This window comes from Salmo salar, chromosome 21 (assembly GCF_965601325.2).
Source record: "Salmo salar chromosome 21, fSalSal1, whole genome shotgun sequence".
NCBI lineage: Eukaryota > Metazoa > Chordata > Actinopteri > Salmoniformes > Salmonidae > Salmo > Salmo salar.
In genome coordinates, this window is record NC_138311.1 from 43,913,947 (window position 1) to 43,941,504 (window position 27,558).

Below are 27,558 nucleotides of genomic sequence, written 5' to 3' on the forward strand. Positions count from 1 at the left end.
GCCAAGGCAGCAGCTACTCTTCCTGGGGTTTATTATGGATCCCTATTAGTTCCTGCTAAGGCAGCAGCTACTCTTCCTGGGGTTTATTATGGATCCCCATTAGTTCCTGCCAAGGCAGCAGCTACTCTTCTTGGGGTCCAGCTAAATGAAGGCAGTTATACATTTTAAAAACATTACAATACATTCACAACAGATGTCACAACATATTAAGTGTGTGCCTCAGGCCCCTACTCTATTACCACATATCTACAACACAAAATCCATGTGTACGTGTGTGTATGTTATCGTGTGTCTGTGCCTGTTTGTGTTGCTTCACAGTCCTCCGCTGTTCCATAAGGTGTATTTTTATCTGTTTTTAAATCAAATTTTACTGCTTGCATGAGTTACTTGATGTGGAATAGACTTCCATGTAGTCATGGCTCTATGTCGTACTGTGCGCCTCCCATAGTCTGTTCTGGACTTGGGGACTGTGACGAGACCTCTGGTGGCATGTATTGTGGGGTATGCATGGATGTCTGAGCTGTGTGCCAGTAGTTCAAACAGACAGCTTGGTGCATTCAACATGTCAATACCTCTCACAAATACAAGTAGTGATGAAGTCAATCTCTCCTCCACTTTGAGCCCGGAGAGATTGACATGCATATTATTTTTAGCTCTCTGTACATACAAGGGCCAGCCGTGCTGCCCTGTTCTCAGCCAATTGCAATTTTCCTAAGTTCCTCTTTGTGGCACCTGACCACACGACTGAACTGTAGTCCAGGTTCGACAAAACTAGTGCTGTTAAGAAGGTAGAGCAGCACTTTATTATGGACAGACTTCTCCCGATCCTAGCTACTGTTGTATCAATATGTTGTGACCATGATACTTAAAACCTGTTGGGGCTAAGGGGCAGTATTTGCACGGCCGGATAAAAAACGTACCCGATTTAAACTGGTTACTACTCTTGCCCAGAAACGAAAATATGCATATAATTAGTAGATTTGGATAGAAAACACTCTACAGTTTCTAAAACTGTTTGAATGGTGTCTGTGAGTATAACAGAACTCATATGGCAGGCCAAAACCTGAGAAGATTCCATGCAGGAAGTGCCCTGTCTGACAATTTGTTGTCCTTCTGTTGCATCTCTATCGAAAATACAGCATCTGTGCTGTAACGTGACATTTTCTAAGGCTTCCATTGGCTCTCTAAAGCCGCCAGAAAGTGGAATGGGGTGTCTGCTGTCTCTGGGCGAAGAACAGCAGGAGGGTTTGTGAGTGGTCAGCCTGGGGACAGTGAGACTGAGATGCGCAGTCACGAGAATTCTCCATTTTTTTCTTTCAGCCTTTGAATGAATACAACGTTGCCCGGTTGGAATATTATCGCTATTTTACGAGAAAAATAGCATAAAAATTGATTTTAAACAGCGTTTGACATGCTTTGAAGTACGGTAATGGAATATTTTGAAATGTTCTGAAATGCGCTCGCTCGCATGTCACCCTTCGGATAGTGACCTGAACGCACGAACAAAACGGAGCTATTTGAATATAACTATGGATTATTTGGAACCAAAACAACATTTGTTGTTGAAGTAGAAGTCCTGGGAGTGCATTCTGACGAAGAACAGCAAAGGTAATCAAATTATTCTAATAGTAATTCTGAGTTTAGTGAGCCCCAAACTTGGTGGGTGTCAAAATAGCTAGATGGCCGAGCTATGTACTCAGAATATTGCAAAATGTGCTTTCGCCGAAAAGCTATTTTAAAATCTGACACCGCGATTGCATAAAGGAGTATAATTCTTAAAATAATTGTTATGTTTTTGTGAACGTTTATCGTGAGTAATTTAGTACATTCACCGGAAGTTTTCGATGGGTATGCTAGTTCTGAACGTCACATGCTAATGTAAAAAGCAGTTTTTTTATATAAATATGAACTTGATTGAACAAAACATGCATGTATTGTATAACATAATGTCCTAGGAGTGTCATCTGATGAAGAGTGCTGCATTTAGCTGTGGTTTTGGTTTTTGTGACATATACAGTGGGGGAAAAAAGTATTTAGTCAGCCACCAATTGTGCAAGTTCTCCCACTTAAAAAGATGAGAGAGGCCTGTAATTTTCATCATAGGTACACGTCAACTATGACAGACAAAATGAGAAAAAAATCCAGAAAATCACATTGTAGGATTTTTAATGAATTTATTTGCAAATTATGGTGGAAAATAAGTATTTGGTCACCTACAAACAAGCAAGATTTCTGGCTCTCACAGACCTGTAACTTCTTCTTTAAAAGGCTCCTCTGTCCTCCACTCGTTACCTGTATTAATGGCACCTGTTTGAACTTGTTATCAGTATAAAAGACACCTGTCCACAACCTCAAACAGTCACACTCCAAACTCCACTATGGCCAAGACCAAAGAGCTGTCAAAGGACACCAGAAACAAAATTGTAGACCTGCACCAGGCTGGGAAGACTGAATCTGCAATAGGTAAGCAGCTTGGTTTGAAGAAATCAACTGTGGGAGCTATTATTAGGAAATGGAAGACATACAAGACCACTGATAATCTCCCTCGATCTGGGGCTCCACGCAAGATCTCACCCCGTGGGGTCAAAATGATCACAAGAACGGTGAGCAAAAATCCCAGAAGCACACGGGGGGACCTAGTGAATGACCTGCAGAGAGCTGGGACCAAAGTAACAAAGCCTACCATCAGTAACACACTACGCCGCCAGGGACTCAAATCCTGCAGTGCTAGACGTGTCCCCCTGCTTAAGCCAGTACATGTCCAGGCCCGTATGAAGTTTGCTAGAGAGCATTGGATGATCCAGAAGAGGATTGGGAGAATGTCATATGGTCAGATGAAACCAAAAACTTTTTGGTAAAAACTCAACTCTTCGTGTTTGGAGGACAAAGAATGCTGAGTTGCATCCAAAGAACACCATACCTACTGTGAAGCATGGGGGTGGAAACATCATGCTTTGGGGCTGTTTTTCTGCAAAGGGACCAGGACGACTGATCCGTGTAAAGGAAAGAATGAATGGGGCCATGATTCCTGAGATTTTGAGTGAAAACCTCCTTCCATCAGCAAGGGCATTGAAGATGAAATGTGGCTGGGTCTTTCAGCATGACAATGATCCCAAACACACCGCCCGGGCAACGAAGGAGTGGCTTCGTAAGAAGCATTTCAAGGTCCTGGAGTGGCCTAGCCAGTCTCCAGATCTCAACCCATAGAAAATCTTTGGAGGGAGTTGAAAGTCCGTGTTGCCCAGCGACAGCCCCAAAACATCACTGCTCTAGAGGAGATCTGCATGGAGGAATGGGCCAAAATACCAGCAACAGTGTGTGAAAACCGTGTGAAGACTTACAGAAAATGTTTGACCTGTGTCATTGCCAACAAAGGGTATATATCAAAGTATTGACATAAACTTTTGTTATTGACCAAATACTTATTTTCCACCATAATTTGCAAATAAATTCATTAAAAATTCTACAATGTGATTTTCTGGATTTTTTTTCTTCTCATTTTGTCTGTCATTGTTGACGTGTACCTATGATGAAAATTACAGGCCTCTCTCATCTTTTTAAGTGGGAGAACTTGCACAATTGGTGGCTGACTAAATACTTTTTTTCCCCACTGTATGCTTGCTTTGAAAATGGCTGTGTGATTATTTTTGGCAGGGTACTCTCCTGACATAATCTAATGTTTTGCTTTCGCTGTAAAGCCTTTTTGAAATCAGACAATGTGGTTAGATTAATGAGAGTCTTGTCTTTAAAATGGTGTAAAATAGTCATATGTTTGAGAAATTGAAGTTATAGCATTTTTTAGGTATTTGTATTTCGCACCACGCGATTCCACTGGCTGTTGACTAGGGTGGGACGTTGACCTCGCCCAGGGAGGTTAACAATAGTTTACAGGGTTACTCGAAGTTTAACATGATAGTTTACAGGGTTACTCAAAGCAATTTAGTCTCCTCAACTTGCTCAATTACCACATTATTAATTTCAAGATTTAGTTGAGGTTTAGGGTTTAGTGAATGATTTATCCCAAATACAATGCATTTAGTTTTTGAAATATTTAGGACTAACATTCCTTGCTACCCATTCTGAAACTAACTGCAGCTCTTTAAGTGTTGCAGTCATTTCAGTCGCTGTGGTAGCTGACGTGTACAGTGTTGAGTCATCTGCATACAGTTGAAGTCGGAAGTTTACATACACCTTAGCCAAAGACATTTAAACTCAGTTTTTCACAATTCCTGACATTTAATCCTAGTAAAAATTCCCTGTCTTAGGTCAGTTAGGATCACCACTTTATTTTAAGAATGTGAAATGTCAGAATAATAGTAGAGATTTATATCAGCTTTAATTTTGTTCATCACATACATACACTCAATTAGTATTCAATCAGTAGTTTACATACACTCAATTAGTATTTGGTAGCATTGCCTTTATTTTGTTTAACTTGGGTCAAATGTTTCGGGTAGCCTTCCACAAGCTTCCCACAATAAGTTGGGTGAATTTTGGCCCATTCTTCCTGACAGAGCTGGTGTAACTGAGTTAGGTTTGTAGGCCTCCTTGCTCGCACACGCTTTTTCAGTTCTGCCCACAGATTTTCTATAGGATTGAGGTCAGGGCTTTGTGATAGCCACTCCAATACCTTGACTGTGTTGTCCTTAAGCCATTTTGCCACAACTTTGGAAGTATGCTTGGGGTCATTGTCCATTTGGAAGACCCATTTGCGACCAAGTTTTAATTTCCTGACTGATGTCTTGAGATGTTGCTTCAATATATCCACATCATTTTCCGTCCTCATGATGTCATCTATGGTGTTCTTCAGCTTGAAAGCCTCCCCCTTTTTCCTCCAGACATAACGATGGTCATTATGGCCAAACAGTTCTATTTTTGTTTCATCAGACCAGAGGACATTTCTCCAAAAAGTACAATCTTTGTCCCCATGTACAGTTGCAAACCGTAGTCTGGCTTTTTTATGACGGTTTTGGAGCAGTGACTTCTTCCTTGCTGAGTGGCCTTTCAGGTTATGTCGATATAGGACTCGTTTTACTGTGGATATAGATACTTTTGTACCTGTTTCCTCCAGCATCTTCACAAGGTCCTTTGCTGTTGTTCTGAGATTGATTTGCACTTTCGCGCCAAAGTACGTTCACCTCTAGGAGACAGAATGAGTCTCCTTCCCGAGCGGTATGACGGCTGCATGGTCCCATGGTGTTTATACTTGCGTACTATTGTTTGTACAAACGAATGTGGTACCTTCAGGCGTTTGGTAATTGCTCCCAAGGATGAACCAGACTTGTGGAGGTCTACAATTGTTTTTCTGAGGTCTTGGCTGATTTCTTTTGATTTACCCATGATGTCAAGCAAAAAGGCACTGAGTCTGAAGGTAGGCCTTGAAATACATCCACAGGTACACCTCCAATTGATTCAAATGATGTCAATCAGAAGCTTCTAAAGCCATGAAAACATTTTCTGGAATTTTCCAAGCTGTTTAAAGGCACAGTCACTTAGTGTATGTAAACTTCTGACCCACTGGAATTGTGATACAGTGAATTATAAGTGAAATAATCTGTCTGTAAACAATTGTTGGAAAAATGACTTGTGTCATGCACAAAGTAGATGTCCTAACTGACTTGCCAAAACTACAGTTTGTTAACAATAAATTTGTGGAGTGGTTGAAAAACAAGTTCTAATGACGCCAACCTAAGTGGATGTAAACTTCCGACTTCAACTGTACATAGACACACTGGCTATGCTCAAAGCAAGTGGCATGTCGTTAGTAAAGATTGAAAAAAGTAAGTGGCCTAGACAGCTGCCCTGGGGAATTCCTGATTCTACTTGGATTTTGTTGGAGAGGCTTCCATTAAAGAACACCCTATGTTCTGTTAGACAGGTAACTCTTTCTCCACAATATAGCAGGGGGTGTAAAGCCATAACACAAGTTTTTCCAGCAACCGACGATGATCGATAATGTCAAAAGCCGCACTAAAGTCTAACAAAACAGCCCCCACAATCTTTTTATCATCAATTTCTCTCAGCCAATCATCAGTCATTTGTGTAAGTGATGTGCTTGTTGAATGTCCTTCCCTATAAGCATGCTGAAAGTTTGTTGTCAATTTGTATAATGTAAAATAGCATTGTATCTGGTCAAATACAATTTTTTCCAAAACTTCACAAAGGGTTAATAACAGGCTGACTGGTCGGCTATTTGAGCCAGTAAATAGGGATTTACTATCCTTAAGTAGGGGAATAACTTTTGCTTCCCATCAACAATATTTTTTTTTCACCTCTTCCACACTTACTTTACGGAATTCAAAATTACAATGCTTGTCTTTCTTAATTTGGTCAGATATACTTGGATGTGTAGTGTTAGTGTTGGTTGCTGGCATGTCATGCCTAAGTTCGCTAATCTTGCCAATGAAAAAAATCAATAAAGTAGTTGGCAATATCAGTGGGTTTTGTGATGAATGAGCCATCTGATTCAATGGAGCAGAGTTTTCCTTTTTGGCCAACATTTCATTTAAGGTGCTCCAAACCTTTTTACTATCATTCTTTATGTGATTTATCTTTGTTTCAGAGTGTAGTTTCTTCTTTTTTTAAATTCAGTTTAGTCACATGATTTCTCAGTTTGCAGTACGTTTGCTAATCGGTTGTACAGCCCGACCTATTTGCCATTTATTTTGCCTCATCCCTCTCAACCACAGTTTTTCAATTCCTCTTCACTCATTTTCTTAATGGTTGCATGCTTATTAGTAAATGGGATAAGCAATTTCATAAATGTGTCAAGTGCAGCGTCTGGTTGCTCCTCATTACACACCACGGACCAAAAAATATTCTTTACATCAACAACATAGGAATCGCTACAAAATGTTGTATTACCTAGTCCTGGGGATGGTTGACCACTGTGTAGCAGCCTGGAGCTAAACTCAAACTTCTGGGATGAGTTCTCAATACCATCCACAAACCTAGAAAGAGAGAAGGAGAGTGAGAAAGAAGGAAATAATGATGAATAAACACAACAACATTGTTGTGGAGGAAGTTGAGCTCCATCAATTTAAGCCCTGCTTCCTCATCCCTTTATCTCTCCCATTTCCATTTCTCCGCATCTCCACTCTACTCTAAATGGCTTGTTCCACCAATTCAGTGCCTTTTGAGTGTAACTTGCAACAAAAACACTTGATTTCACCTAACATTCTATCATAAAGAACACATTTTCAACTTTATAAAAAACGACATTTCCCAAACTACATTTCCCAATACTATATTAAGTGCAGGGTCGACCGTATCAGGGTCGACCGTATCAGGGTTGACTGTAACATGGTTGACGATTTAATCTTAAATCAGCCATAAATCCTCTTGTTACAGAGGGAATAGAAGCTTGTTATGTGGAACAGGGAGTGTAAATTGAATACAAGCTTCACCCCAAAAATGTAATTGCTAAAACATTTCTAGCCTGTCTATTTATGAGTAATAGTGTTGATGTTTTATACTCCGACCTGCTCAGTTTTCCACCACAAAACACCAGAAAATGGCCAAAAAGAGTAGAACCAGCCCACCTGCTTTTACACTATGATTTGACTATTAGATGTTCCATTTTTATTTTGGGAAAAAAAAGAAGGAATACTTTGACCATATTAAACCGAGGTCAGTTCATGTAACAGGGTTGACCTTCAAATGAGGGTCAGACATGAATCACTAATCACATGAAATAAATCATCTTCAGACATGACTTTGTCAAAGCAACAGAATAACTAGGACTTTACAATGACGTTGGAGAGATTTTTTGATTAAGTGGGTTGAAATCTTCCTAGAAGTGAAACGGGGTTGACGGAGGGTCATGACAAAATGCAGAATTTTAGCACTTTAGCAAGCCTTTATTCATATAAAAAATCAGATTTGATTGTATTCTCCATGTGGTCTATATTAAAGGGCACTTCATTTAATATAACAGGATTTTTAAATTCAATATTGGTGAAAAATGTATATTTTCGTGGAACAAACCATATGTTGCAAAACTTTGTGTGCTTGCATGCGTGATTTGTGTGTGTAGAATGACTGAGTGTGTGTTTTTCCTACCTTGGACTAAGCTCCAGTGGCGCACTACTGAAGCTGACCACAGGTATCTGCAGGGTGGGGGGGCGGGTGTGTTCTGAGAGGGGGCGGGTGTGTTCTGGGGGGGGGCGGAAGGGCCGAGGGTGCAGCAGGGGCGAACGCAGGGGCGAGTTGAGAACCCTGGTCAGACGTCGAGGGGAACGGGGGGCACGTGACACAGAGCTCTGCTCTTCATCACCCTCCTCATCTTCCTTAATGGAAGACAGCTTCTTCACCAGACTTCCATTACTCTCCCAGTCCACCTGTGGAGAGAGGGGGGGAGAGAGAGAGGGGGGGGAGAGAGAGAGGGGGGGGAGAGAGAGGGAGGGAGGAGGAGGGAGGGAGGGAGAGAGGAGGGAGGGAGAGAGAGGGGAGGGAGAGAGGGGAGAGGGAGAGAGGGGAGAGGGAGGGGGAGGCAGAGGGAGGGAGAGAGGGAGGAGGGAGAGGGGAGGGAGGGAGAGAGAGGAGGGAGGGGGAGGGAGAGAGGGAGGAGGGAGAGAAGGAGGAGGGAGAGAGAGGGGAGGGACAGAGAGAAGTGATAAGGATACATTCAACTACACGAAAGCATCAGATAGGTGTAAACTATATATCTAATTCCTTCAGATTTTCCTCCAGAGTTAGGCTTTAGGAAAAGGGGAAGGGGCTAGATGCGGTTTTTCAGACCAGGCTAGAGACAAGGTTGAGTGGGGAATGATAATGATCCACAACACATGAAGACCACAATAGCCTAGAGTAGGTGCAGTAACCCCACAGTACCAGTGGGAGGCAGACTTGTACCACTCTAGTCCCAGCTTCTCTCTATGAGTTTATGATATCCAGTGAGGGGAAAAAGTATTTGATCCCCTGCTGATTTTATACGTTTGCCCACTGACAAAGAAATGATCAGTCTATAATTTTAATGGTAGGTTTATTTGAACAGTGAGAGACAGAATAACAACAAAGAAATCCAGAAAAACGCATGTCAAAAATGTTATCAATTGATTTGCATTTTAATGAGGGAAATAAGTATTTGACCCCTCTGCAAAACATGACTTAGTACTTGGTGGCAAAACCCTTATTGGCAATCACAGAGGTCAGACGTTTCTTGTAGTTGGCCACCAGGTTTGCACACATCTCAGGAGGGATTTTGTCCCACTCCTCTTTGCAGATCTTCTCCAAGTCATTAAGGTTTCGAGGCTGACATTTGGCAACTCGAACCTTCAGCTCCCTCCACAGATTTTCTATGGGATTATGGTCTGGAGACTGGCTAGGCCACTCCAGGACCTTAATGTGCTTCTTCTTGAGACTCCTTTGTTGCCTTGGCCGTGTGTTTTGGTTCATTGTCATGCTGGAATACCCATCCACAACCCATTTTCTATGCCCTGGCTGAGGGAAGGAGGTTCTCACCCAATATTTGATGGTACATGGCCCCGTCCATCGTCCCTTTGATGCGGTGAAGTTGTCCTGCCCCTTAGCAGAAAAACACCCCCAAAGCATAATGTTTCCACCTCCATGTTTGACAGTGGGGATGGTGTTTTTGGGGTCATAGGCAGCATTCCTCCTCCTCCAAACACGGCGAGTTGAGTTGATGCCAAAGAGCTCCATTTTGGTCTCATCTGACCACAACACTTTCACCCAGTTGTCCTCTGAATCATTCAGATGTTCATTGGAAAACTTCAGACGGGCATGTATATGTGCTTTCTTGAGCAGGGGGACCTTGCGGGTGCTGCAGGATTTCAGTCCTTCACGGTGTAGTGTGTTACCAATTGTTTTCTTGGTGACTATGGTCCCAGCTGCCTTGAAATCATTGACAAGATCCTCCCGTGTAGTTCTGGGCTGATTCCTCACCGTTCTCATGATCATTGCAACTCCACGAGGTGAGATCTTGCATGGAGCCCCAGGCCGAGGGAGATTGACAGTTCTTTTGTGTTTCTTCCATTTGTGAATAATTGTTGTCACCTTCTCACCAAGCTGCTTGGCGATGGTCTTGTAGCCCATTCCAGCCTTGTATAGGTCTACAATCTTGTCCCTGACATCCTTGGACAGCTCTTTGGTATTGGCCATGGTGGAGAGTTTGGAATCTGATTGATTGATTGCTTCTGTGGACAGGTGTCTTTTTATACAGGTAACAAACTGAGATTAGGAGCACTCCCTTTAAGAGTGTGCTCCTAATCTCAGCTCGTTACCTGTATAAAAGACACCTGGGAGCCAGAAATATTTCTGATTGAGAGGGGGTCAAATACTTATTTCCCTCATTAAAATGCAAATCAATTGATAACATTTTTGACATGGTTTTTCAGGATTGTTTTGTTGTTATTCTGTCTCTCACTGTTCAAATAAACATACCATTCAAATTATAGACTGATCATTTCTTTGTCAGTGGGCAAACGTACAAAATCAGCAGGGGATCAACTACTTTTTTCCCTCACTGTATCCATTCCTCACACACACACACTTCCATCCATCCCTGCCCCTCTCACCCAGCCCTCCACTACCATCCTCACTCAGCCCCCCTACCATCCTCACCCAGCCCCCCTACCCCTCTCACCCAGCCCCCTACCCCTCTCACCCAGCCCTCCACTACCATCCTCACCCAGCCCTCCACTACCATCCTCACCCAGCCCCCCTACCATCCTCACCCAGCCCCCCCTACCCCTCTCACCCAGCCCCCCTACCCCTCTCACCCAGCCCTCCACTACCATCCTCACTCAGCTCCCCCTATCATCCTCACTCAGCCCCCCCTACCCCTCTCACTCAGCCCCCCCTACCCCTCTCACTCAGCCCCCCTACCCCTCTCACCCAGCCCCCCTACCCCTCTCACCCAGCCCCCCTACCCCTCTCACCCAGCCCTGCACTACCATCCTCACTCAGCCCCCCCTACCATCCTCACCCAGCCCCCCTACACCTCTCACCCAGCCCCCCTACCCCTCTCACCCAGCCCTCCACTACCATCCTCACCCAGCCCCCCGACCCCTCTCACCCAGCTCTTCCCTCCCCATCTCAACCAGCCCTCCCCATCTCACCCAGCCCTCCCCATCTCACCCAGCCCTCCCCATCTCACCCAGCCCTCCCCTCCCCATCTCACCCAGACCTCCCCATCTCACCCAGCCCTCCCCTCCCCATCTCACCCAGACCTCCCCATCTCACCCAGCCCTCCCCTCCCCATCTCACCCAGACCTCCCCATCTCACCCAGCCCTCCCCTCCCCATCTCACCAAGCCCTCCCCATCTCACCAAGCCCTCCCCATCTCACCAAGCCCTCCCCATCTCACCAAGCCCTCCCCATCTCACCCAGCCCGCCCCTCCCCATCTCACCCAGCCCTCCCCATCTCACCCAGCCCTCCCCATCTCACCCAGCCCTCCCCATCTCACCCAGCCCGCCCCTCCCCATCTCACCCAGCCCGCCCCTCCCCATCTCACCCAGCCCTCCCCTCCCCATCTCACCCAGCCCTCCCCATCTCACCCAGCCCTCCCCTCCCCATCTCACCCAGACCTCCCCATCTCACCAAGCCCTCCCCATCTCACCCAGCCCTCCCCATCTCACCCAGCCCGCCCCTCCCCATCTCACCCAGCCTCATCTCACCCAGCCCGCCCCTCCCCATCTCACCCAGCCCTCCCCATCTCACCCAGCCCTCCCCATCTCACCAAGCCCTCCCCATCTCACCCAGCCCTCCTCTCCCCATCTCACCCAGCCCGCCCCTCCCCATCTCACCCAGCCCGCCCCATCTCACCCAGCCCGCCCCATCTCACCCAGCCCTCCTCTCCCCATCTCACCCAGCCCTCCTCTCCCCATCTCACCCAGCCCTCTTCTCCCCATCTCACCCAGCCCTCCCAGCCCTCCTCTCCCCATCTCACCCAGCCCTCTTCTCCCCATCTCACCCAGCCCTCCCAGCCCTCCTCTCCCCATCTCACCCAGCCATCCCCTCCCCATCTCACCCAGCCCTCCCCATCTCACCAAGCCCTCCCCATCTCACCCAGCCATCCCCTCCCCATCTCACCCAGCCCTCCCCATCTCACCCAGCCCTCCCCATCTCACCCAGCCATCCCCTCCCCATCTCACCCAGCCCTCCCCATCTCACCCAGCCCTCCCCATCTCACCAAGCCCTCCCCATCTCACTAAGCACTCCCCATCTCACCCAGCCCTCCCCATCTCACCCAGCCCTCCCCATCTCACCCAGCCCTCCCCATCTCACCCAGCCCTCCCCATCTCACCCAGACCTCCCCATCTCACCCAGACCTCCCCATCTCACCCAGACCTCCCCATCTCACCCAGACCTCCCCCAGCCCTCCCCATCTCACCCAGCCCGCCCCTCCCCATCTCACCCAGCCCTCCCCATCTCACCCAGCCCTCCCCATCTCACCCAGCCATCCTCTCCCCATCTCACCCAGCCCGCCCCTCCACATCTCACCCTGCCCGCCCCTCCCCATCTCACCCAGCCCGCCCCATCTCACCCAGCCCTCCCCTCCCCATCTCACCCAGCCCTCCTCTCCCCATCTCACCCAGCCCTCCCCTCCCCCTCTCACCCAGACCTCCCCATCTCACCCAGCCCTCCCCTCCCCATCTCACCCAGCCCTCCCCTCCCCCTCTCACCCAGACCTCCCCATCTCACCCAGCCCTCCCCTCCCCATCTCACCCAGCCCTCCCCTACCCCTCTCACCCAACGTCAAATTAATAATACAACAATGTCCTCAGAGACAAACATGACTTCTAAAAGCTGAGGAGCCAAACAAAGCGGGAATTAGCGGGCTATGAGATTACATGAGAAGGCGTTGTGTTGAAAGGACAAGCTAAATCTACTAGTCTTAGACCACAGTGAACACCTGCTGCAACACAGTACTAAAAGGGGGGAGGAAGGGAGGGAGAGGGGGAGAGGCTGTGTTAAATTGTTCTGACCTTACAGATGCCAGGTGGTGTGTGTGTGAAGGTATATCTCATCCACTATCTAAACAGAGAGCTTGTACCTGAATTCATATCACATGTCATAGGCCACTTCAGTAAATGAGATAATGAATCCATATCACATGTCATAGGCCTCTTCAGTAAATGAGATAATGCATCTATATCACATGTCATAGGCCTCTTCAGTAAATGAGATAATGAATCTATATCACGTCATAGGCCTCTTCAGTAAATGAGATAATGAATCTATATCACATGTCATAGGCCTCTTCAGTAAATGAGATAATGAATCTATATCACATGTCCTAGGCCTCTTCAGTAAATGAGATAATGAATCTATATCACATGTCATAGGCCTCTTCAGTAAATGAGATAATGAATTCATATCACATGTCATAGGCCTCTTCAGTAAATGAGATAATGAATCTATATCACATGTCATAGGCCTCTTCAGTAAATGAGATAATGAATCTATATCACATGTCATAGGCCTCTTCAGTAAATGAGATAATGAATGGGTGTGATATTTCACCATGTGGACAAGGCCACACCCCGCTTTCACTTTGATCAAAGACTCTTATTGTTTTATTAATTTAACCTTTATTTAACCAGGGGAAACCCATTGATCAACATGACACAATACATTTACAATTTCACATTACCCTGCCCTTAAATTCAAAAGCGACTGATAAAATTACAAATCAATCACAACATGAATCAAAACAAGTGCAGTGCTCTTACCACATTCCTCATCAAAGTCCTGAACTGGCTATTTCTCTCTCAATTCAATTGAATTGGCTTTATTCTCTCTCTCTCGCTCTCTCTCTCTCTCTCTCTCTCTCTCTCTCTCTCTCTCTCAATTCAATTCAAGGGGCTTTATTCTCTCTCTCTCAATTCAATTCAAGGGGCTTTATTCTCTCTCTCTCTCTCTCTCTCTCAATTCAATTCAAGGGGATTTATTCTCTCTCTCTCTCTCTCTCTCTCTCAATTCAATTCAAGGGGCTTTATTCTCTCTCTCTCTCTCTCTCTCTCTCAATTCAATTCAAGGGGATTTATTCTCTCTCTCTCTCTCTCAATTCAATTCAAGGGGCTTTATTCTCTCTCTCTCTCTCTCAATTCAATTCAAGGGGCTTTATTCTCTCTCTCAATTAAATTCAAGGGGCTTTATTCTCTCTCTCAATTCAATTCAAGGAGCTTTATTGGCATAGGAAACATGTTTACATTGCCAAAGCAAGTGAAATGGATAAACAAAAGTGAAATAAACAGTAAATATTACACTCACACAAGTTCCAAAATAATAGAGACATTTGCAAATTACTTAAAGTACAAAAGGGAAAAGAAATAAACATTAATATGGGTTGTATTTACAATGGTGTTTGTTTTTCACTGGTTGACCTTTTCTTGTGGCAACAGGTCACAAATATTTCTGCTGTGATGGCACACTGGTATTTCACCTAATAGATATGGGAGTTTATCAAAATCAGGTTTGTTTTCAAATTCTTTGTGGATCTGTGTAATCTGAGGGAAATATGTGTCTCTAATATGGTCATACATTTGGCAGGAGGTTAGGAAGTGCAGCTCAGTTTCCACCTAATTTTGTGGGCAGTGTGCACATAGGCCGCCGTAGGCAGACCTGGCTCTCAAAAGAAGACAGGCTTTCTCAATAGCAAGGCTATGCTCACTGAGTCTGTACATAGTCAAAGCTTTCCTTAAGTGTGGGTCAGTCACAGTGGTCAGGTATTCTGCCACTGTGTACTCTCTGTTTAGGGCCAAATAGCATTCTAGTTTGCTCTGTTTTTTTTGTTAATTCTTTCCAATGTGTCAAATAATTCTCTTTTTGTTTTTTCATGATTGTGTTGCTGTCCTGGGGCTCAGTGGGGTCTGTTTGTTTGTGTTTGTGAACAGAGCCCCAGGACCAGCTTGCTTTGGGGACTCTTCTCCAGGTTCATCTCTCTGTAGGTGATGGCTTTGTTATGGAAGGTTTGGGAATCGCTTCCTTGTAGGTGGTTGTGGAATTTATCCGCTCTTTTCTGGATTTGGATCATTTGCGGGTATCGGCCTAATTCTGCTCTTCATGCATTATTTGGTGTTTTACGTTGTACACGGAGGATATTTTTTGCAGAATTCTGCATGCAGTCTCAATTTGGTGTTTGTCCCATTTTGTGAATTCTTGGTTGGTGAGCGAACCCAATACCTCTCAACCATAAAGGGCAATGGGTTCTATAACTGATTCAAGTATTTTTATCCAGATCCTAATTGGTATGTTGAATTTTATGTTCCTTTTGATGGCATATGTTTTATGTTCCCTTCTTGCCTTGTCTCTCAGATCGTTCACAGCTTTGTGTGCTCTAGGGCAACAGTGTCTAGATAGAATTTGTATTTGTTGTCCTGGCAACTGAACCTTTTTTGGAACATCATTATTTTGGTCTTAGTGAGATTTACTGTCAGGGCCCAGGTCTGACAGAATCTGTGCAGAAGATCTAGGTGCTGTTGTAGGCCCTCCTTGGTTGGGGATAGAAGCACCAGATCATCAGTAGACATTTGACTTCAGATTCTAGTAGGGTGGGGCCAGGTGCTGCAGACTGTTCTAGTGCCCTTGCCAATTTGTTGATATGTAGAAGAGGGTGGGGCTTAAGCTGCATCCCTGTCTAACCCCACGACCCTGTGGAAAGAAATGTGTTTTTTGCTAATTTTAACCGCACACTTGTTGTTTGTGTACATGTATTTTATAATATTGTATGTTTTTCCCCCAACACCACTTTCCATCTATTTGTATAGCAGACCCTCATGCCAAATTGAGTCAAAAGCTTTTTTGAAATCCACAAAGCATGAGAAGACTTTGCCTTTGTTTTGTTTGTTTGTCATTAGGGTGAAGTTGTGGTCTGTAGTACGGTAATTTGTTAAAAAGCCAATTTGACATTTGCTCAGTACATTGTTTTCACTAAGGACATGTACACGTCTCTCTCTCTCTTCTCCCTCACTCTCTCTCTTTCTCCCTCTCTCTCTCTTATCAGCACTCTTTTTTCCCCCTCCTGTCCTCCCCCACTCTCCTCATATCAGTCCCTTCACAGTAGCGTGTCTATGTTTAGTTCCCACTTCCTAATCTTAGCTCAGAGCCCAAGAGGCAAGCAGGGGCTGCTTCACTGTGCGGGGGTGTAATCTATACGTCCATGACTGCAAAGCATGCTGAAGTGGAAGCAAACGTACGTGTGTGTGTGTGTGTGTGTGTTGGTGTGTGTGTTGGTGTGTTGGTGTGTCTACACGTGCACTACAGTGTGAACAGGGCTGACTGGTGTACTCAGTACATTGTGTTAGTGTTCCCTCCAGCTCCTGTGTCATGAGACCCAGTACATTGTGTTAGTGTTCCCTCCAGCTCCTGTGTCATGAGACCCAGTACATTGTGTTAGTGTTCCCTCCAGCTCCTGTGTCATGAGACCCAGTACATTGTGTTAGTGTTCCCTCCAGCTCTTGTGTCATGAGACCCAGTACATTGTGTTAGTGTTCCCTCCAGCTCCTGTGTCATGAGACCCAGTACATTGTGTTAGTGTTCCCTCCAGCTCCTGTGTCATGAGACCCAGTACATTGTGTTAGTGTTCCCTCCAGCTCCTGTGTCATGAGACCCAGTACATTGTGTTAGTGTTCCCTCCAGCTCCTGTGTCATGAGACTGTCAGTCAGAAGTAAGTGAATCGTCAGAGACAGTGGGGAAGGAATACATTTATTGCTGTTAAAAAAAAAGCTATTTTCCTAAACCCCCCTCCCTCCGGCACTACCCCCTAGTCTAAACAGGGGCAAAGTGCACATCGTATTCTGGTAGACAGTAGCAGTGCTCAGACTGTGAGGTGGTGTCTCTGCAGTAATTGTTTGATGAGAATAAGAAGAGCATCACTGAAGGCTGTTGTTGTTTTTGGTTTGTCTTGTCTTATCTTGGCTTTCTGTTCTGTTCTCCACTCCCTGTGCTGGGTTTTACATACATAATAAACAGTCAAATCTGCATCTAGGAAGCACATTTGGACAACAGTCCACACCCCTGGCTGCATTATTGATGCTATCTGAGACATAAACAAACACATGTACAGTACAATTCAAAACTTTGGACAAACCTACTCATTCAAGGGTTTTTCTTAATTTTTACTATTTTCTACAATGTCGAATAATAGTGAAGACATCAAAACTATGAAATAACACATATAGAATCATGTAGTAATCAAAAAAGTGTTGAACAAATTAAAATGTATTTTTTATTTGAGATTCTTCAAAGTTACCACCCTTTGCCTTGATGACAGTTTTGAACACTCTTGGCATTCTCTCAACCTGCTTCACCTGGAATTATTTTACAACAGTCTTGAAGGAGTTCCCACATATGCTGAGCACTTGTTGGCTGCTTTTCGTTCACTCCGCAGTCCAACTCATCCCAAACCATCTCAATTGGGTTGAGGTCGGGTGATTGTGGAGGCCAGGTCATCTGATGCAGCACTCCATCTCTCTCCTTCTTGGTCAAATAGCCCTTACACAGCCTGGAGGTGTGTTTGCGTCATTGTCCTGTTGAAAAACAAATGATAGTCCCACTAAGCACAAACCAGATGGGAAGGCGTATCGCTGCAGAATGCTGTGGTAGCCATGCTGGATACGTGTGCCTTGAATTCAAAATAAATCACTGACAGTGTCACCAGCAAAGCACCCCCACACCATCACACCACCTCCTCCATGCTTCATGGTGGGAACCACACATGCAGAGATCATCCGTTCATCTACTCTGCGTCTCACAAAGACACCGCGGTTGGAGCCAAAAATCTCAAATTTAGACTCATTAGACCAAAGGACAGATTTCAACCGGTCTAATGTCCATTGCTCGTGTTTCTTGGCCCAAGCAAGTCTCTTCTTCTTATTGGGTGTCCTTTAGTAGTGGTTTCTTTGCAGCAATTCGACCATACATTTTTTTTATCCCACATGTGTAACTCTGTGTTGTTGTATGTGTCGCACTGCTTTGCTTTATCTTGGCCAGGTCGCAGTTGTAAATGAGAACTTGTCCTCAACTGGCCTACCTGGTTAAATAAAGGTGAAATAAAAATAAAAAGGCCTGACAGTCTCCTCTGAACAGTTGATGTTGAGATGTGTCTGTTACTTAAACCTATCCTCTGCAGTAGAGGTAACTCTGGGTCTTCCTTTCTTGTGGCGGTCCTCATGAGAGCCAGTTTCATCATAGCGCTTGATGGTTTTTGCGACTGCACTTGAAGAAACTTTCAAAGTTCTTGAAATGTTCCGCATTGACTGACCTTCATGTCTTAAACTAATGATGGACTGTCGTTTCTCTTCGCATATTTGAGCTGTTCTTGCCATAATATGGACTTGGTCTTTTACCAAATAGGGCTATCTTCTGTATGCCACCCCTACCTTGTCACAACACAACTGATTGGCTCAAACTCATTAAGAAGGAAAGAGATTCCACAAATGAACTTTTAACAAGGCACACCTGTTAATTGAAATGCATTCCAGGTGACCATCTCATGAAGCTGGTTGAGAGAATGCCAAGAGTGTCCAAAGCTGTCATCAAGGCAAAGGGTGGCTACTTTGAAGAATCTCAAATATATAATATATTTTGGTACTACATGATTCCATTTGTGTTATTTCACAGTTTTGATGTCTTCACTATTATTCTACAATGTAGAAAATAGTAAAAATAAAGAAAAACCCTGGAATGAGTAGGTGTGTCCAAACTTTTGACCGGTACTGTAATCTCATACACACACACACACACACACACACACACACACACACACACACACACACACACACACACACACACACACGTAGACACACACACGCAGAGGCACATGTTAACACACACACACACACACACACACACACACACACACACACACACACGAGCACATGTACACACACGCACAGGCACATGTACACACCTGCACAGTGAAGCAGACTCTACTTTCCTCTGGGGCTCTGAGGTTAGATTAGACATTAGAAAGTGGGAGCTAGAAATAAACATGTTACTGTGAAGGGAGGAGGCAGAGTGATATGAGGGGAGTCGGGGCAGGAGCGTGTCCTCCCCTATCCTCCTATCCTCCTGCTCCTCTTTCCCATCCTCCCTCTCTCCTCCTTGCTGTCTGGGCTATTTTTATCAGGCAGCATCCAAATTTAGCAGGAGCTGTTGGGACACAGCCAGTCAGGGAGCGCCCCTGCCTTCCCCTGTGCTATTTTTAGCTCCAGCACACACTCCAAAACGCTGCACGCTGCTATTCCTGTCTCATTGAGTTTGACTCCGCTGCATACAGCCAGCCAAGTGTGTGTGTACGGAAGGGTGGATGTGTTTTTAAGAAGCGAGAGCCCGAGCTAGGGTGAATAGTGTTTATGCATACAGTGCATGATGTGCCCTTTGAAGGTGAATGTACCCTCAGGCTAGATCAGAACCAAGCCCTTCAGAGCTTTATACTGCAGCACTAGGAGATAACAGAGACAAGAGGGTCTCCATTTTGTTACTGGTCTCACCACTCTCACACAGAGACAAGAGGGACTCCATTTTGTTACTGGTCTCACCACTCTCACACAGAGACAAGAGAGGGTCTCCATTTTGTTACTGGTCTCACCACTCTCACACAGAGACAAGAGGGACTCCATTTTGTTACTGGTCTCACCACTCTCACACAGAGACAAGAGAGGGTCTCCATTTTGTTACTGGTCTCACCACTCTCACACAGAGACAAGAGAGGGACTCCATTTTGTTACTGGTCTCACCACTCTCACACAGAGACAAGAGAGGGTCTCCATTTTGTTACTGGTCTCACCACTCTCACACAGAGACAAGAGAGGGTCTCCATTTTGTTACTGGTCTCACCACTCTCACACAGAGACAAGAGAGGGTCTCCATTTTGTTACTGGTCTCACCACTCTCACACAGAGACAAGAGAGGGTCTCCATTTTGTTACTGGTCTCACCACTCTCACACAGAGACAAGAGAGGGACTCCATTTTGTTACTGGTCTCACCACTCTCACACAGAGACAAGAGAGGGTCTCCATTTTGTTACTGGTCTCACCACTCTCACACAGAGAGACACACAAGTGCGCACGCAGGCACACACACACAGACGAGCCCGTACCTCCTCACTCTATTGATCAAACAAACCAGGTCGAGCTGTAGGCTGGTGTAATGAATGAATGTAATGACTGTTTTCTTTTTATTGAGGGAAATATTACAATTAACAATGTACTAGTGTGTGTGTGTGTGTGTGTGTGTGTGCATGTTTTTACTGCATGTGTGTGTGTTTAGTAGCGTATGCATGCCTGCGTTGCGATTCGACTCACGTCAGCTCCGTGACCCTCTCTGAGGTTGTAGGTCAGATCATGTTGTATCTCAGAGATGAACTTCTGGGCGTACTCTGGGTAGAGCCGGAGAACCTCCCTCAGTCCCTTCAGACTGATGTACTGCAGGTCACAGTAGGTCAGAGCCTTCACATTGGCATTGGTCTTAATCACCTGCTTCTTGGTCAGGGAGTCACTGCCGATCAGGTCCCCTTTACCTGAGGGGTGGGAGGGAACACACACACACACACACACACACACACACACACACACACACACACACACACACACACACACACACACACACACACCTGTTAGTCTTTTTGAAACCATCCCAGGCAGTCTGTGCTTTAAACTGAGTTTTTGTAATTATTCCAACATCAGAGAGACATTATATATGGGCCTATTAGTGTCTCATATCATAAAAGAACATGAAAGGGTCGGCAGTGGAGATGGTGTGTACAGTGGTTATTTATGTATGTAGGTTTGATGCAGTCATTAAACAGCTCAGTTAAATTATTCAGGTATATTGCGTACATCACAGGAGGTTGGTGGGACCTTTATTGGGGAGAACGGGCTCATGGTAATGACTGCAGCAGACTCAGTGGAATGGTATCAAATACATCAAACACATGGTTTCCAGGTCATTGATGCCATTCCATTTGCTCCGTTCCGGATGTTATTATGAGCCGTTCTCCTGTGGACATGTTTACAGTGTGGATAATGATTATCAATAGTAGTGGCCTAAGGTCATAATGGCTTCCCATACGCAATTGGGGGCTCTTTGATTCATTTCACTAAATAAATGATGAAAATGTACACCTGTGTTTGTGTGTGTCCATCTGTGTCTGTGTGTCTAAGTCCCTCGTGTCTGTGTTAACCGTTTACCTCCCCTGTCTCCTCTATACCTCTGTGTTAACCGTTTACCTCCCCTGTCTCGTCTCTACCTCTGTGTTAACCGTTTACTTCCCGTCTCCTCTCTACCTCTGTGTTAACCCTTTACCTCCCCTGTCTCCTCTCTACCTCTGTGTTAACCGTTTACCTCCCCTGTCTCCTCTCTACCTCTGTGTTAACCGTTTACCTCCCGTCTCCTCTCTACCTCTGTGTTAACCCTTTACCTCCCCTGTCTCCTCTCTACCTCTGTGTTAACCGTTTACCTCCCGTCTCCTCTCTACCTCTGTGTTAACCCTTTACCTCCCCTGTCTCCTCTCTACCTCTGTGTTAACCGTTTACCTCCCCTGTCTCGTCTCTACCTCTGTGTTAACCGTTTACTTCCCGTCTCCTCTCTACCTCTGTGTTAACCCTTTACCTCCCCTGTCTCCTCTCTACCTCTGTGTTAACCCTTTACCTCCCCTGTCTCGTCTCTACCTCTGTGTTAACCGTTTACCTCCCGTCTCCTCTCTACCTCTGTGTTAACCCTTTACCTCCCCTGTCTCCTCTCTACCTCTGTGTTAACCGTTTACCTCCCCTGTCTCGTCTCTACCTCTGTGTTAACCGTTTACCTCCCGTCTCCTCTCTACCTCTGTGTTAACCCTTTACCTCCCCTGTCTCGTCTCAACCTCTGTATTAACCCTTTACCTCCCCTGTCTCCTCTCTACCTCTGTGTTAACCCTTTACCTCCCGTCTCCTGTGTTAACCCTTTACCTCCCGTCTCCTGTGTTAACCCTTTACCTCCTCTGTCTCGGCTCTACCTCTGTGTTAACCCTTTACCTCCCGTCTCCTGTGTTAACCCTCTGTCTCCTCTCTACCTCTGTGTTAACCCTTTACCTCCCGTTTCCTCTCTACCTCTGTGTTAACCCTTTACCTCCCCTGTCTCATCTCTACCTCTGTGTTAACCCTTTACCTCCCGTCTCCTGTGTTAACCCTTTACCTCCTCTGTCTCGGCTCTACCTCTGTGTTAACCCTTTACCTCCCGTCTCCTGTGTTAACCCTTTACCTCCTCTGTCTCCTCTCTACCTCTGTGTTAACCCTTTACCTCCCGTCTCCTCTCTACCTCTGTGTTAACCCTTTACCTCCCCTGTCTCCTCTCTACCTCTGTGTTAAGCCTCCCCTCAGACCTGGCTAGATGTATGGTGTTCTCTACTGCACTCTGCCTGCCTCTACGTACATCTTTGGATGAATAACCCAAGTGTTTTAATAATGTCATATCCATCCATTATTCATCTCTGAGCTGCAATGTGGCTCACCTGCCTGCCTATTGATGTGTGTGCCATGATTAGAGATATAGGCTGGGAGCTTGGTGTTTGGAGATAAATACCCTCTCTCTCACACAACTTCTAACACACACACACACACACACACACACACACACACACACACACACACACACACACACATCCCCTCATGGCTGTCACGGCTCTGTGCCACAGCTCTAATCAGTCATCATTCCAATACCACCTGACCTTTTGAGACCCTAACATGTGGATCTATGACACACATACATCATCTAAAACACTCTATGGGCCAAACCACCACCACAGCCTCCTCGGAAAGCATATATATTCAGTCTTGTGGTATTAGGGGAAACGGAGCCACGGTAGAAAGAGCCTGTAATTCTCATACTCAGAGCTCTGTGGTGGAGCCGGTCTGTAAGCTTTAACGCCGATCCCACAGGAAATTAGATTGGGCTGTGTAGGACCGAGACAGAGGACAGGAATGGCCAGGGGATGAGCTTCTAAGACTGTGACACAGGGAGAGGAGATCGAGAGATCGGAAAGCAGTGGATGGGCCTCTAAGAGTGAGTTAGAGGGCAGGGGATGGGCCTCTAAGGGTGAGTTAGAGGGCAGGGGATGGGCCTCTAAGCGTGAGTTAGAGGGCAGGGGATGGGTCTCTAAGAGTGAGTTAGAGGGCAGGGGATGGGCCTCTAAGGGTGAGTTAGAGGGCAGGGGATGGGCCTCTAAGCGTGAGTTAGAGGGCAGGGGATGGGCCTCTAAGAGTGAGTTAGAGGGCAGGGGATGGGCCTCTAAGCGTGAGTTAGAGAGCAGGGGATGGGCCTCTAAGAGTGAGTTAGAGGGCAGGGGATGGGCCTCTAAGAGTGAGTTAGAGAGCAGGGGATGGGCCTCTAAGAGTGAGTTAGAGGGCAGGGGATGGGCCTCTAAGGGTGAGTTAGAGGGCAGGGGATGGGCCTCTAAGGGTGAGTTAGAGGGCAGGGGATGGGCCTCTAAGGGTGAGTTAGAGGGCAGGGGATGGGCCTCTAAGAGTGAGACACAGAGCGGAATCAGTGACTGGGATCCTAGGAGAGTATGACCACCATATTATATTTAAGCAATATGGCCCGAGAAAGTGTGGTATATGGCCAATATACCACACCTAAGGGCTGTTCTTATCCACGACGCAACGCGGAGTGCCTGGATACAGCCCTTAGCCGTGGTATAGTGGCCATATACCACAAACCCCCGAGGTGCCTTATTGTTATTATAAATTGGTTACCAAGGTAATTAGAGCAGTAAAACGAAACATTTTGTCATACCCGTGGTATACGGTCTAATATACCATGTCTTTCAGCCAATCAGAATTCAGTGCTCAAACCACCCAGTTTATAATATACTGTATATTATACACTCCAGGCCACTATACTATTATAAACTGATGTTGACCAACATGTCTGGTTGAAGGGTCACTAAGCTGTTTTCATGGGAAGACCCCTGTCACCTTTGATCCTGAGTAGAGGAAGTCCAGTATAATATGTATATCCCATTTAGCAGATGCTTTTATCCAAAGCAACTTTCAGTCATGCGTGCATTTTATATACGGGTGGTCCCGGGAAACGAACCCACTACTCTGGCATTACAAGCATCATGCTCTACCAACTGAGCTACAAAAGGCCAAAAGATACAGTACATGACAGATAATACATGACGGATAATACATGAAGGATAATTAACTCAGCAAAAAAAGAAACGTCCCTTTTTCAGGACCCTGTCTTTCAAAGATAATTCATAAAAATCCAAATACCTTCACAGATCTTCAATGTAAAGGGTTTAAACACGGTTTCCCATGCTTGTTCAGTGAACCATAAACAATTCATGAAAATGCACCTGTGGAACGGTCATTAAGACACTAACAGCTTACAGACGGTAGGCAATTAAGGTCACAGTTATGAAAACTTAGGACACTAAAGAGGCCTTTCTACTGACTGAACACCGAAGGAAAGATGCCCAGGGTCTCTGCTCATCTGCATGAACGTGCCTTAGGCATGCTGCAAGGAGGCATGAGGACTGCAGATGTGCCCAGGGCAATAAATTGCAATGTCCGTACTGTGAGACGCCTATGACAGCGCTACAGGGAGACAGGACGGACAGCTGATCATCCTCGCAGTGGCAGACCATGTGTAACAACACCTGCACAGGATCGGTACATCCGAACATCACACCTGCGGGACAGGTACAGGATGGCAACAACTGCCCGAGTTACACCAGGAACGCACAATCCCTCCATCAGTGCTCAGATTGTCCGCAATAGGCTGAGAGAGGCTGGACTGAGGACTTGTAGGTCTGTTGTAAGGCAGGTCCTCACCAGACATCACCGGCAACAATGTCGCCTATGGGCACAAACCCACTGTCGCTGGACCAGGCAGGATTGGCAAAAAAGCGCTCTTCACTAAGGAGTCGCGGTTTTGTCTCACCAGGGGTGATGGTCGGATTCGTGTTTATCGTCGAAGGAATGAGCGTTACACCGAGGCCTGCACTCTGGAGCGGGATCGATTTGGAGGTGGAGGGTCCGTCATGGTCTGGGGCGGAGTGTCACAGCATCATCGGACTGAGCTTGTTGTCATTGCAGGCAATCTCAACGCTGTGCGTTACAGGGAAGACATCCTGACATGACCCTCCAGCATGACAATGCCATCAGCCATACTGCTCGTTCTGTGCATGATTTCCTGCAAGACAGGAATGTCAGTGTTCTGCCATGGTCAGAGAAGAGCCCGGATCTCAATCCCGTTGAGCACGTCTGGGATCGGAGGGTGAGGGCCATTCCCCCAAGAAATATCCGGGAACTTGCAAGTGGCTTGGTGGAATCGTGGGGTAACATCTCACAGCAAGAACTGGCAAATCTGGTGCAGTCTACGAGGAGGAGATGCACTGCAGTACTTAATGCAGCTGGCGGCCACAACAGATACTGACTGTTACTTTGATTTTAACCCCCCCCCCTTGTCCAGGATCTCAATCCCATTGAGCACATTTGGGACCTGTTGGATCGGAGGGTGAGGGCTTGGGCCTTTCCCCCCAGAAATGTCCGGGAACTTGCAGGTGCCTTTGTGGAAGAGTGGGGTAAGATCTCACAGCAAGAACTGGCAAATCTGGTGCAGTCCACGAGGAGGAGATGCACTGAAGTACTTAATGCAGCTGGTGGCCCCACCAGATACTGACTGTTACTTTTGATTTTGACCCCCCTTTGTTCATGGACACATTATTCCATTTATTTTAGTCATATGTCTGTGGAACTTGTTCAGTTTATGTCTCAGTTGTTGAATCTTGTTATGTTCATACAAATATTTACACATGTTAAGTTTGCTGAAAATAAACGCAGTTGACAGTGAGAGGACGTTTCTTTTTTTTGCTGAGTTTACATGACAGATAATACATGTCAGATAATATATGACAGATCAGTTCAGAGGGATTTAACAGTCACCAAAGGGTGGAGACTGGGATAAGACAGTATATTTGAAAAAGGGCACCTTTCCAAGTATTGATATATTTGAAATCCATCTCTCCATCTCTCCAACCCTTCATCTCTCCATCTCTTCATTCCTCCATCTCACCAACCCTTCATCTCTCCATCTCTTCATTCCGCCATCTCTTCATCTCTCCAATCCTCCATCTCTTAATCTCTTCATCCATTCATCTGATGGCACCTTTCTATTCTGCCTGAATGACATCAGAAAGAACTCACTGTTTCCAGCTAAGTCTATCTGTCCTCTTCCACAAAGTCCCCAGGGGCAGAGTGAGGCAGACAGGCAGGACGAGTCCCATTGGAGCATGGTCTGGTTAGTGTGCAGACTCTCTCTCTCTCTCTCTCTCTCTCTCTCTCTCTCTCTCTCTCTGTATGTCTCCTTATCCTTTGCCCCTCTCCCTCTCTCTCTCTCTTTCTCTCTGCGTGTCTATCTCTCTCTCTGTATGTCTCCTTACCCCCTGCCTCTCTCCCCCTTCTCTCTCTCTCTCTCTCTCTCTAATTCTGTATGTCTCTCTACCTTAATGTGTCCGAGGAGACAGGAAGACAATTTATACCACTGCACGTTCCACATACACATGCTTGGTCCAAGGTAGACAGAGCAGACACAACAACCAGCAATAGAGGAATAGCCAAGGCTAGTGAAGAGTGGGAGTGTTGAAATTGGAGCAAGGGGGGCGGGAAATATAGTGGGAAGGAGAAAGTGGAAGATGGGAAATTACAGAAAAGAGGAAGATTCATAAAAAATACATCTAGAGAATAAGGATGCAGAACCTCGTGCTTTGATGCATTATCCTCACTGAAATCCCATTATGAACACACAGATCAATGATAGAAGAGGGTTTCTAGTTGTTGATGTTCCAGTAGCAGTAGGACAAAGGGCCATGACCGATAATCTGACTATCTGAACCATTTCCACCCATGCCTTCTCACCCTGTCTTAGAGGGATACTCCTCCTACATAATTCTAGGGTCTATTGAACCATGTCTCCTCCCACACAGCCCCCGTAACGTGGACAGGTATTAATCCCAATAGCCCTAATGCTGAAATGCTACAACAACCCCTGTGCCACTTCTTTACTCTCTCTCTTTTTCTCTGTTTTTTCTGTCTCTCTCTCTCGCTCCTTCTCTGTCTCTCTCACTTTTTCTTTCTTTCTCTCTCAACTCTGTCTCCCTCTCTCTCCCTGTCTTTATCTCACTGTCTGTCTTTCTGTCGCTCTCTCTTTGCCTGTCACTTTTTTATTTCTTTATTTCACCTTTATTTAACCAGGTTGGCCAGTTGAGAACAAGTTCTCATTTACAACTGTGATCTGGCCAAGATAAAGCAAAGCAGTGCGACACAAACAACAACACAGAGTTACACATGGAATAAGCAAGCGTACAGTCAATAACGCAATAGAAATAAGAAAGTCTATATACAGTGTGTGCAAATGGCGTGAGGAGGTAAGGCAATAAATAGGCCATAGTACCGAAGTAATTACAATTTAGAAAATTAACACTGGAGTGATAGATGTGCAGATGATGATGTGCAAGTAGAAATACTGGTGTGCAAAAGAGCAGAAAAGTAAATAAAAATCAAACTCTGCCTGTCTCTCTCTGTGTTTCCCCTCCTCTCTCTCTCT

General features: G+C 45.7%; 1 protein-coding gene across 1 annotated transcript in view; it reads right to left on the reverse strand.

Annotated features, from left to right (window-relative positions):
• Positions 1 to 8,057: 8,057 nt before the first annotated feature.
• Positions 8,058 to 27,558, reverse strand: part of LOC106562645 (voltage-gated delayed rectifier potassium channel KCNH8) — a 305,465-nt gene continuing 285,964 nt past the window's right edge. The window contains exons 11-12 of the mRNA XM_045704813.2: positions 20,274 to 20,488; positions 8,058 to 8,339 (exon numbers count right to left, since the gene is read on the reverse strand). Of these exons, the coding sequence (XP_045560769.2) occupies positions 8,058 to 8,339; positions 20,274 to 20,488 (497 nt within the window). The remainder of the gene's footprint in view (positions 8,340 to 20,273; positions 20,489 to 27,558) is intronic.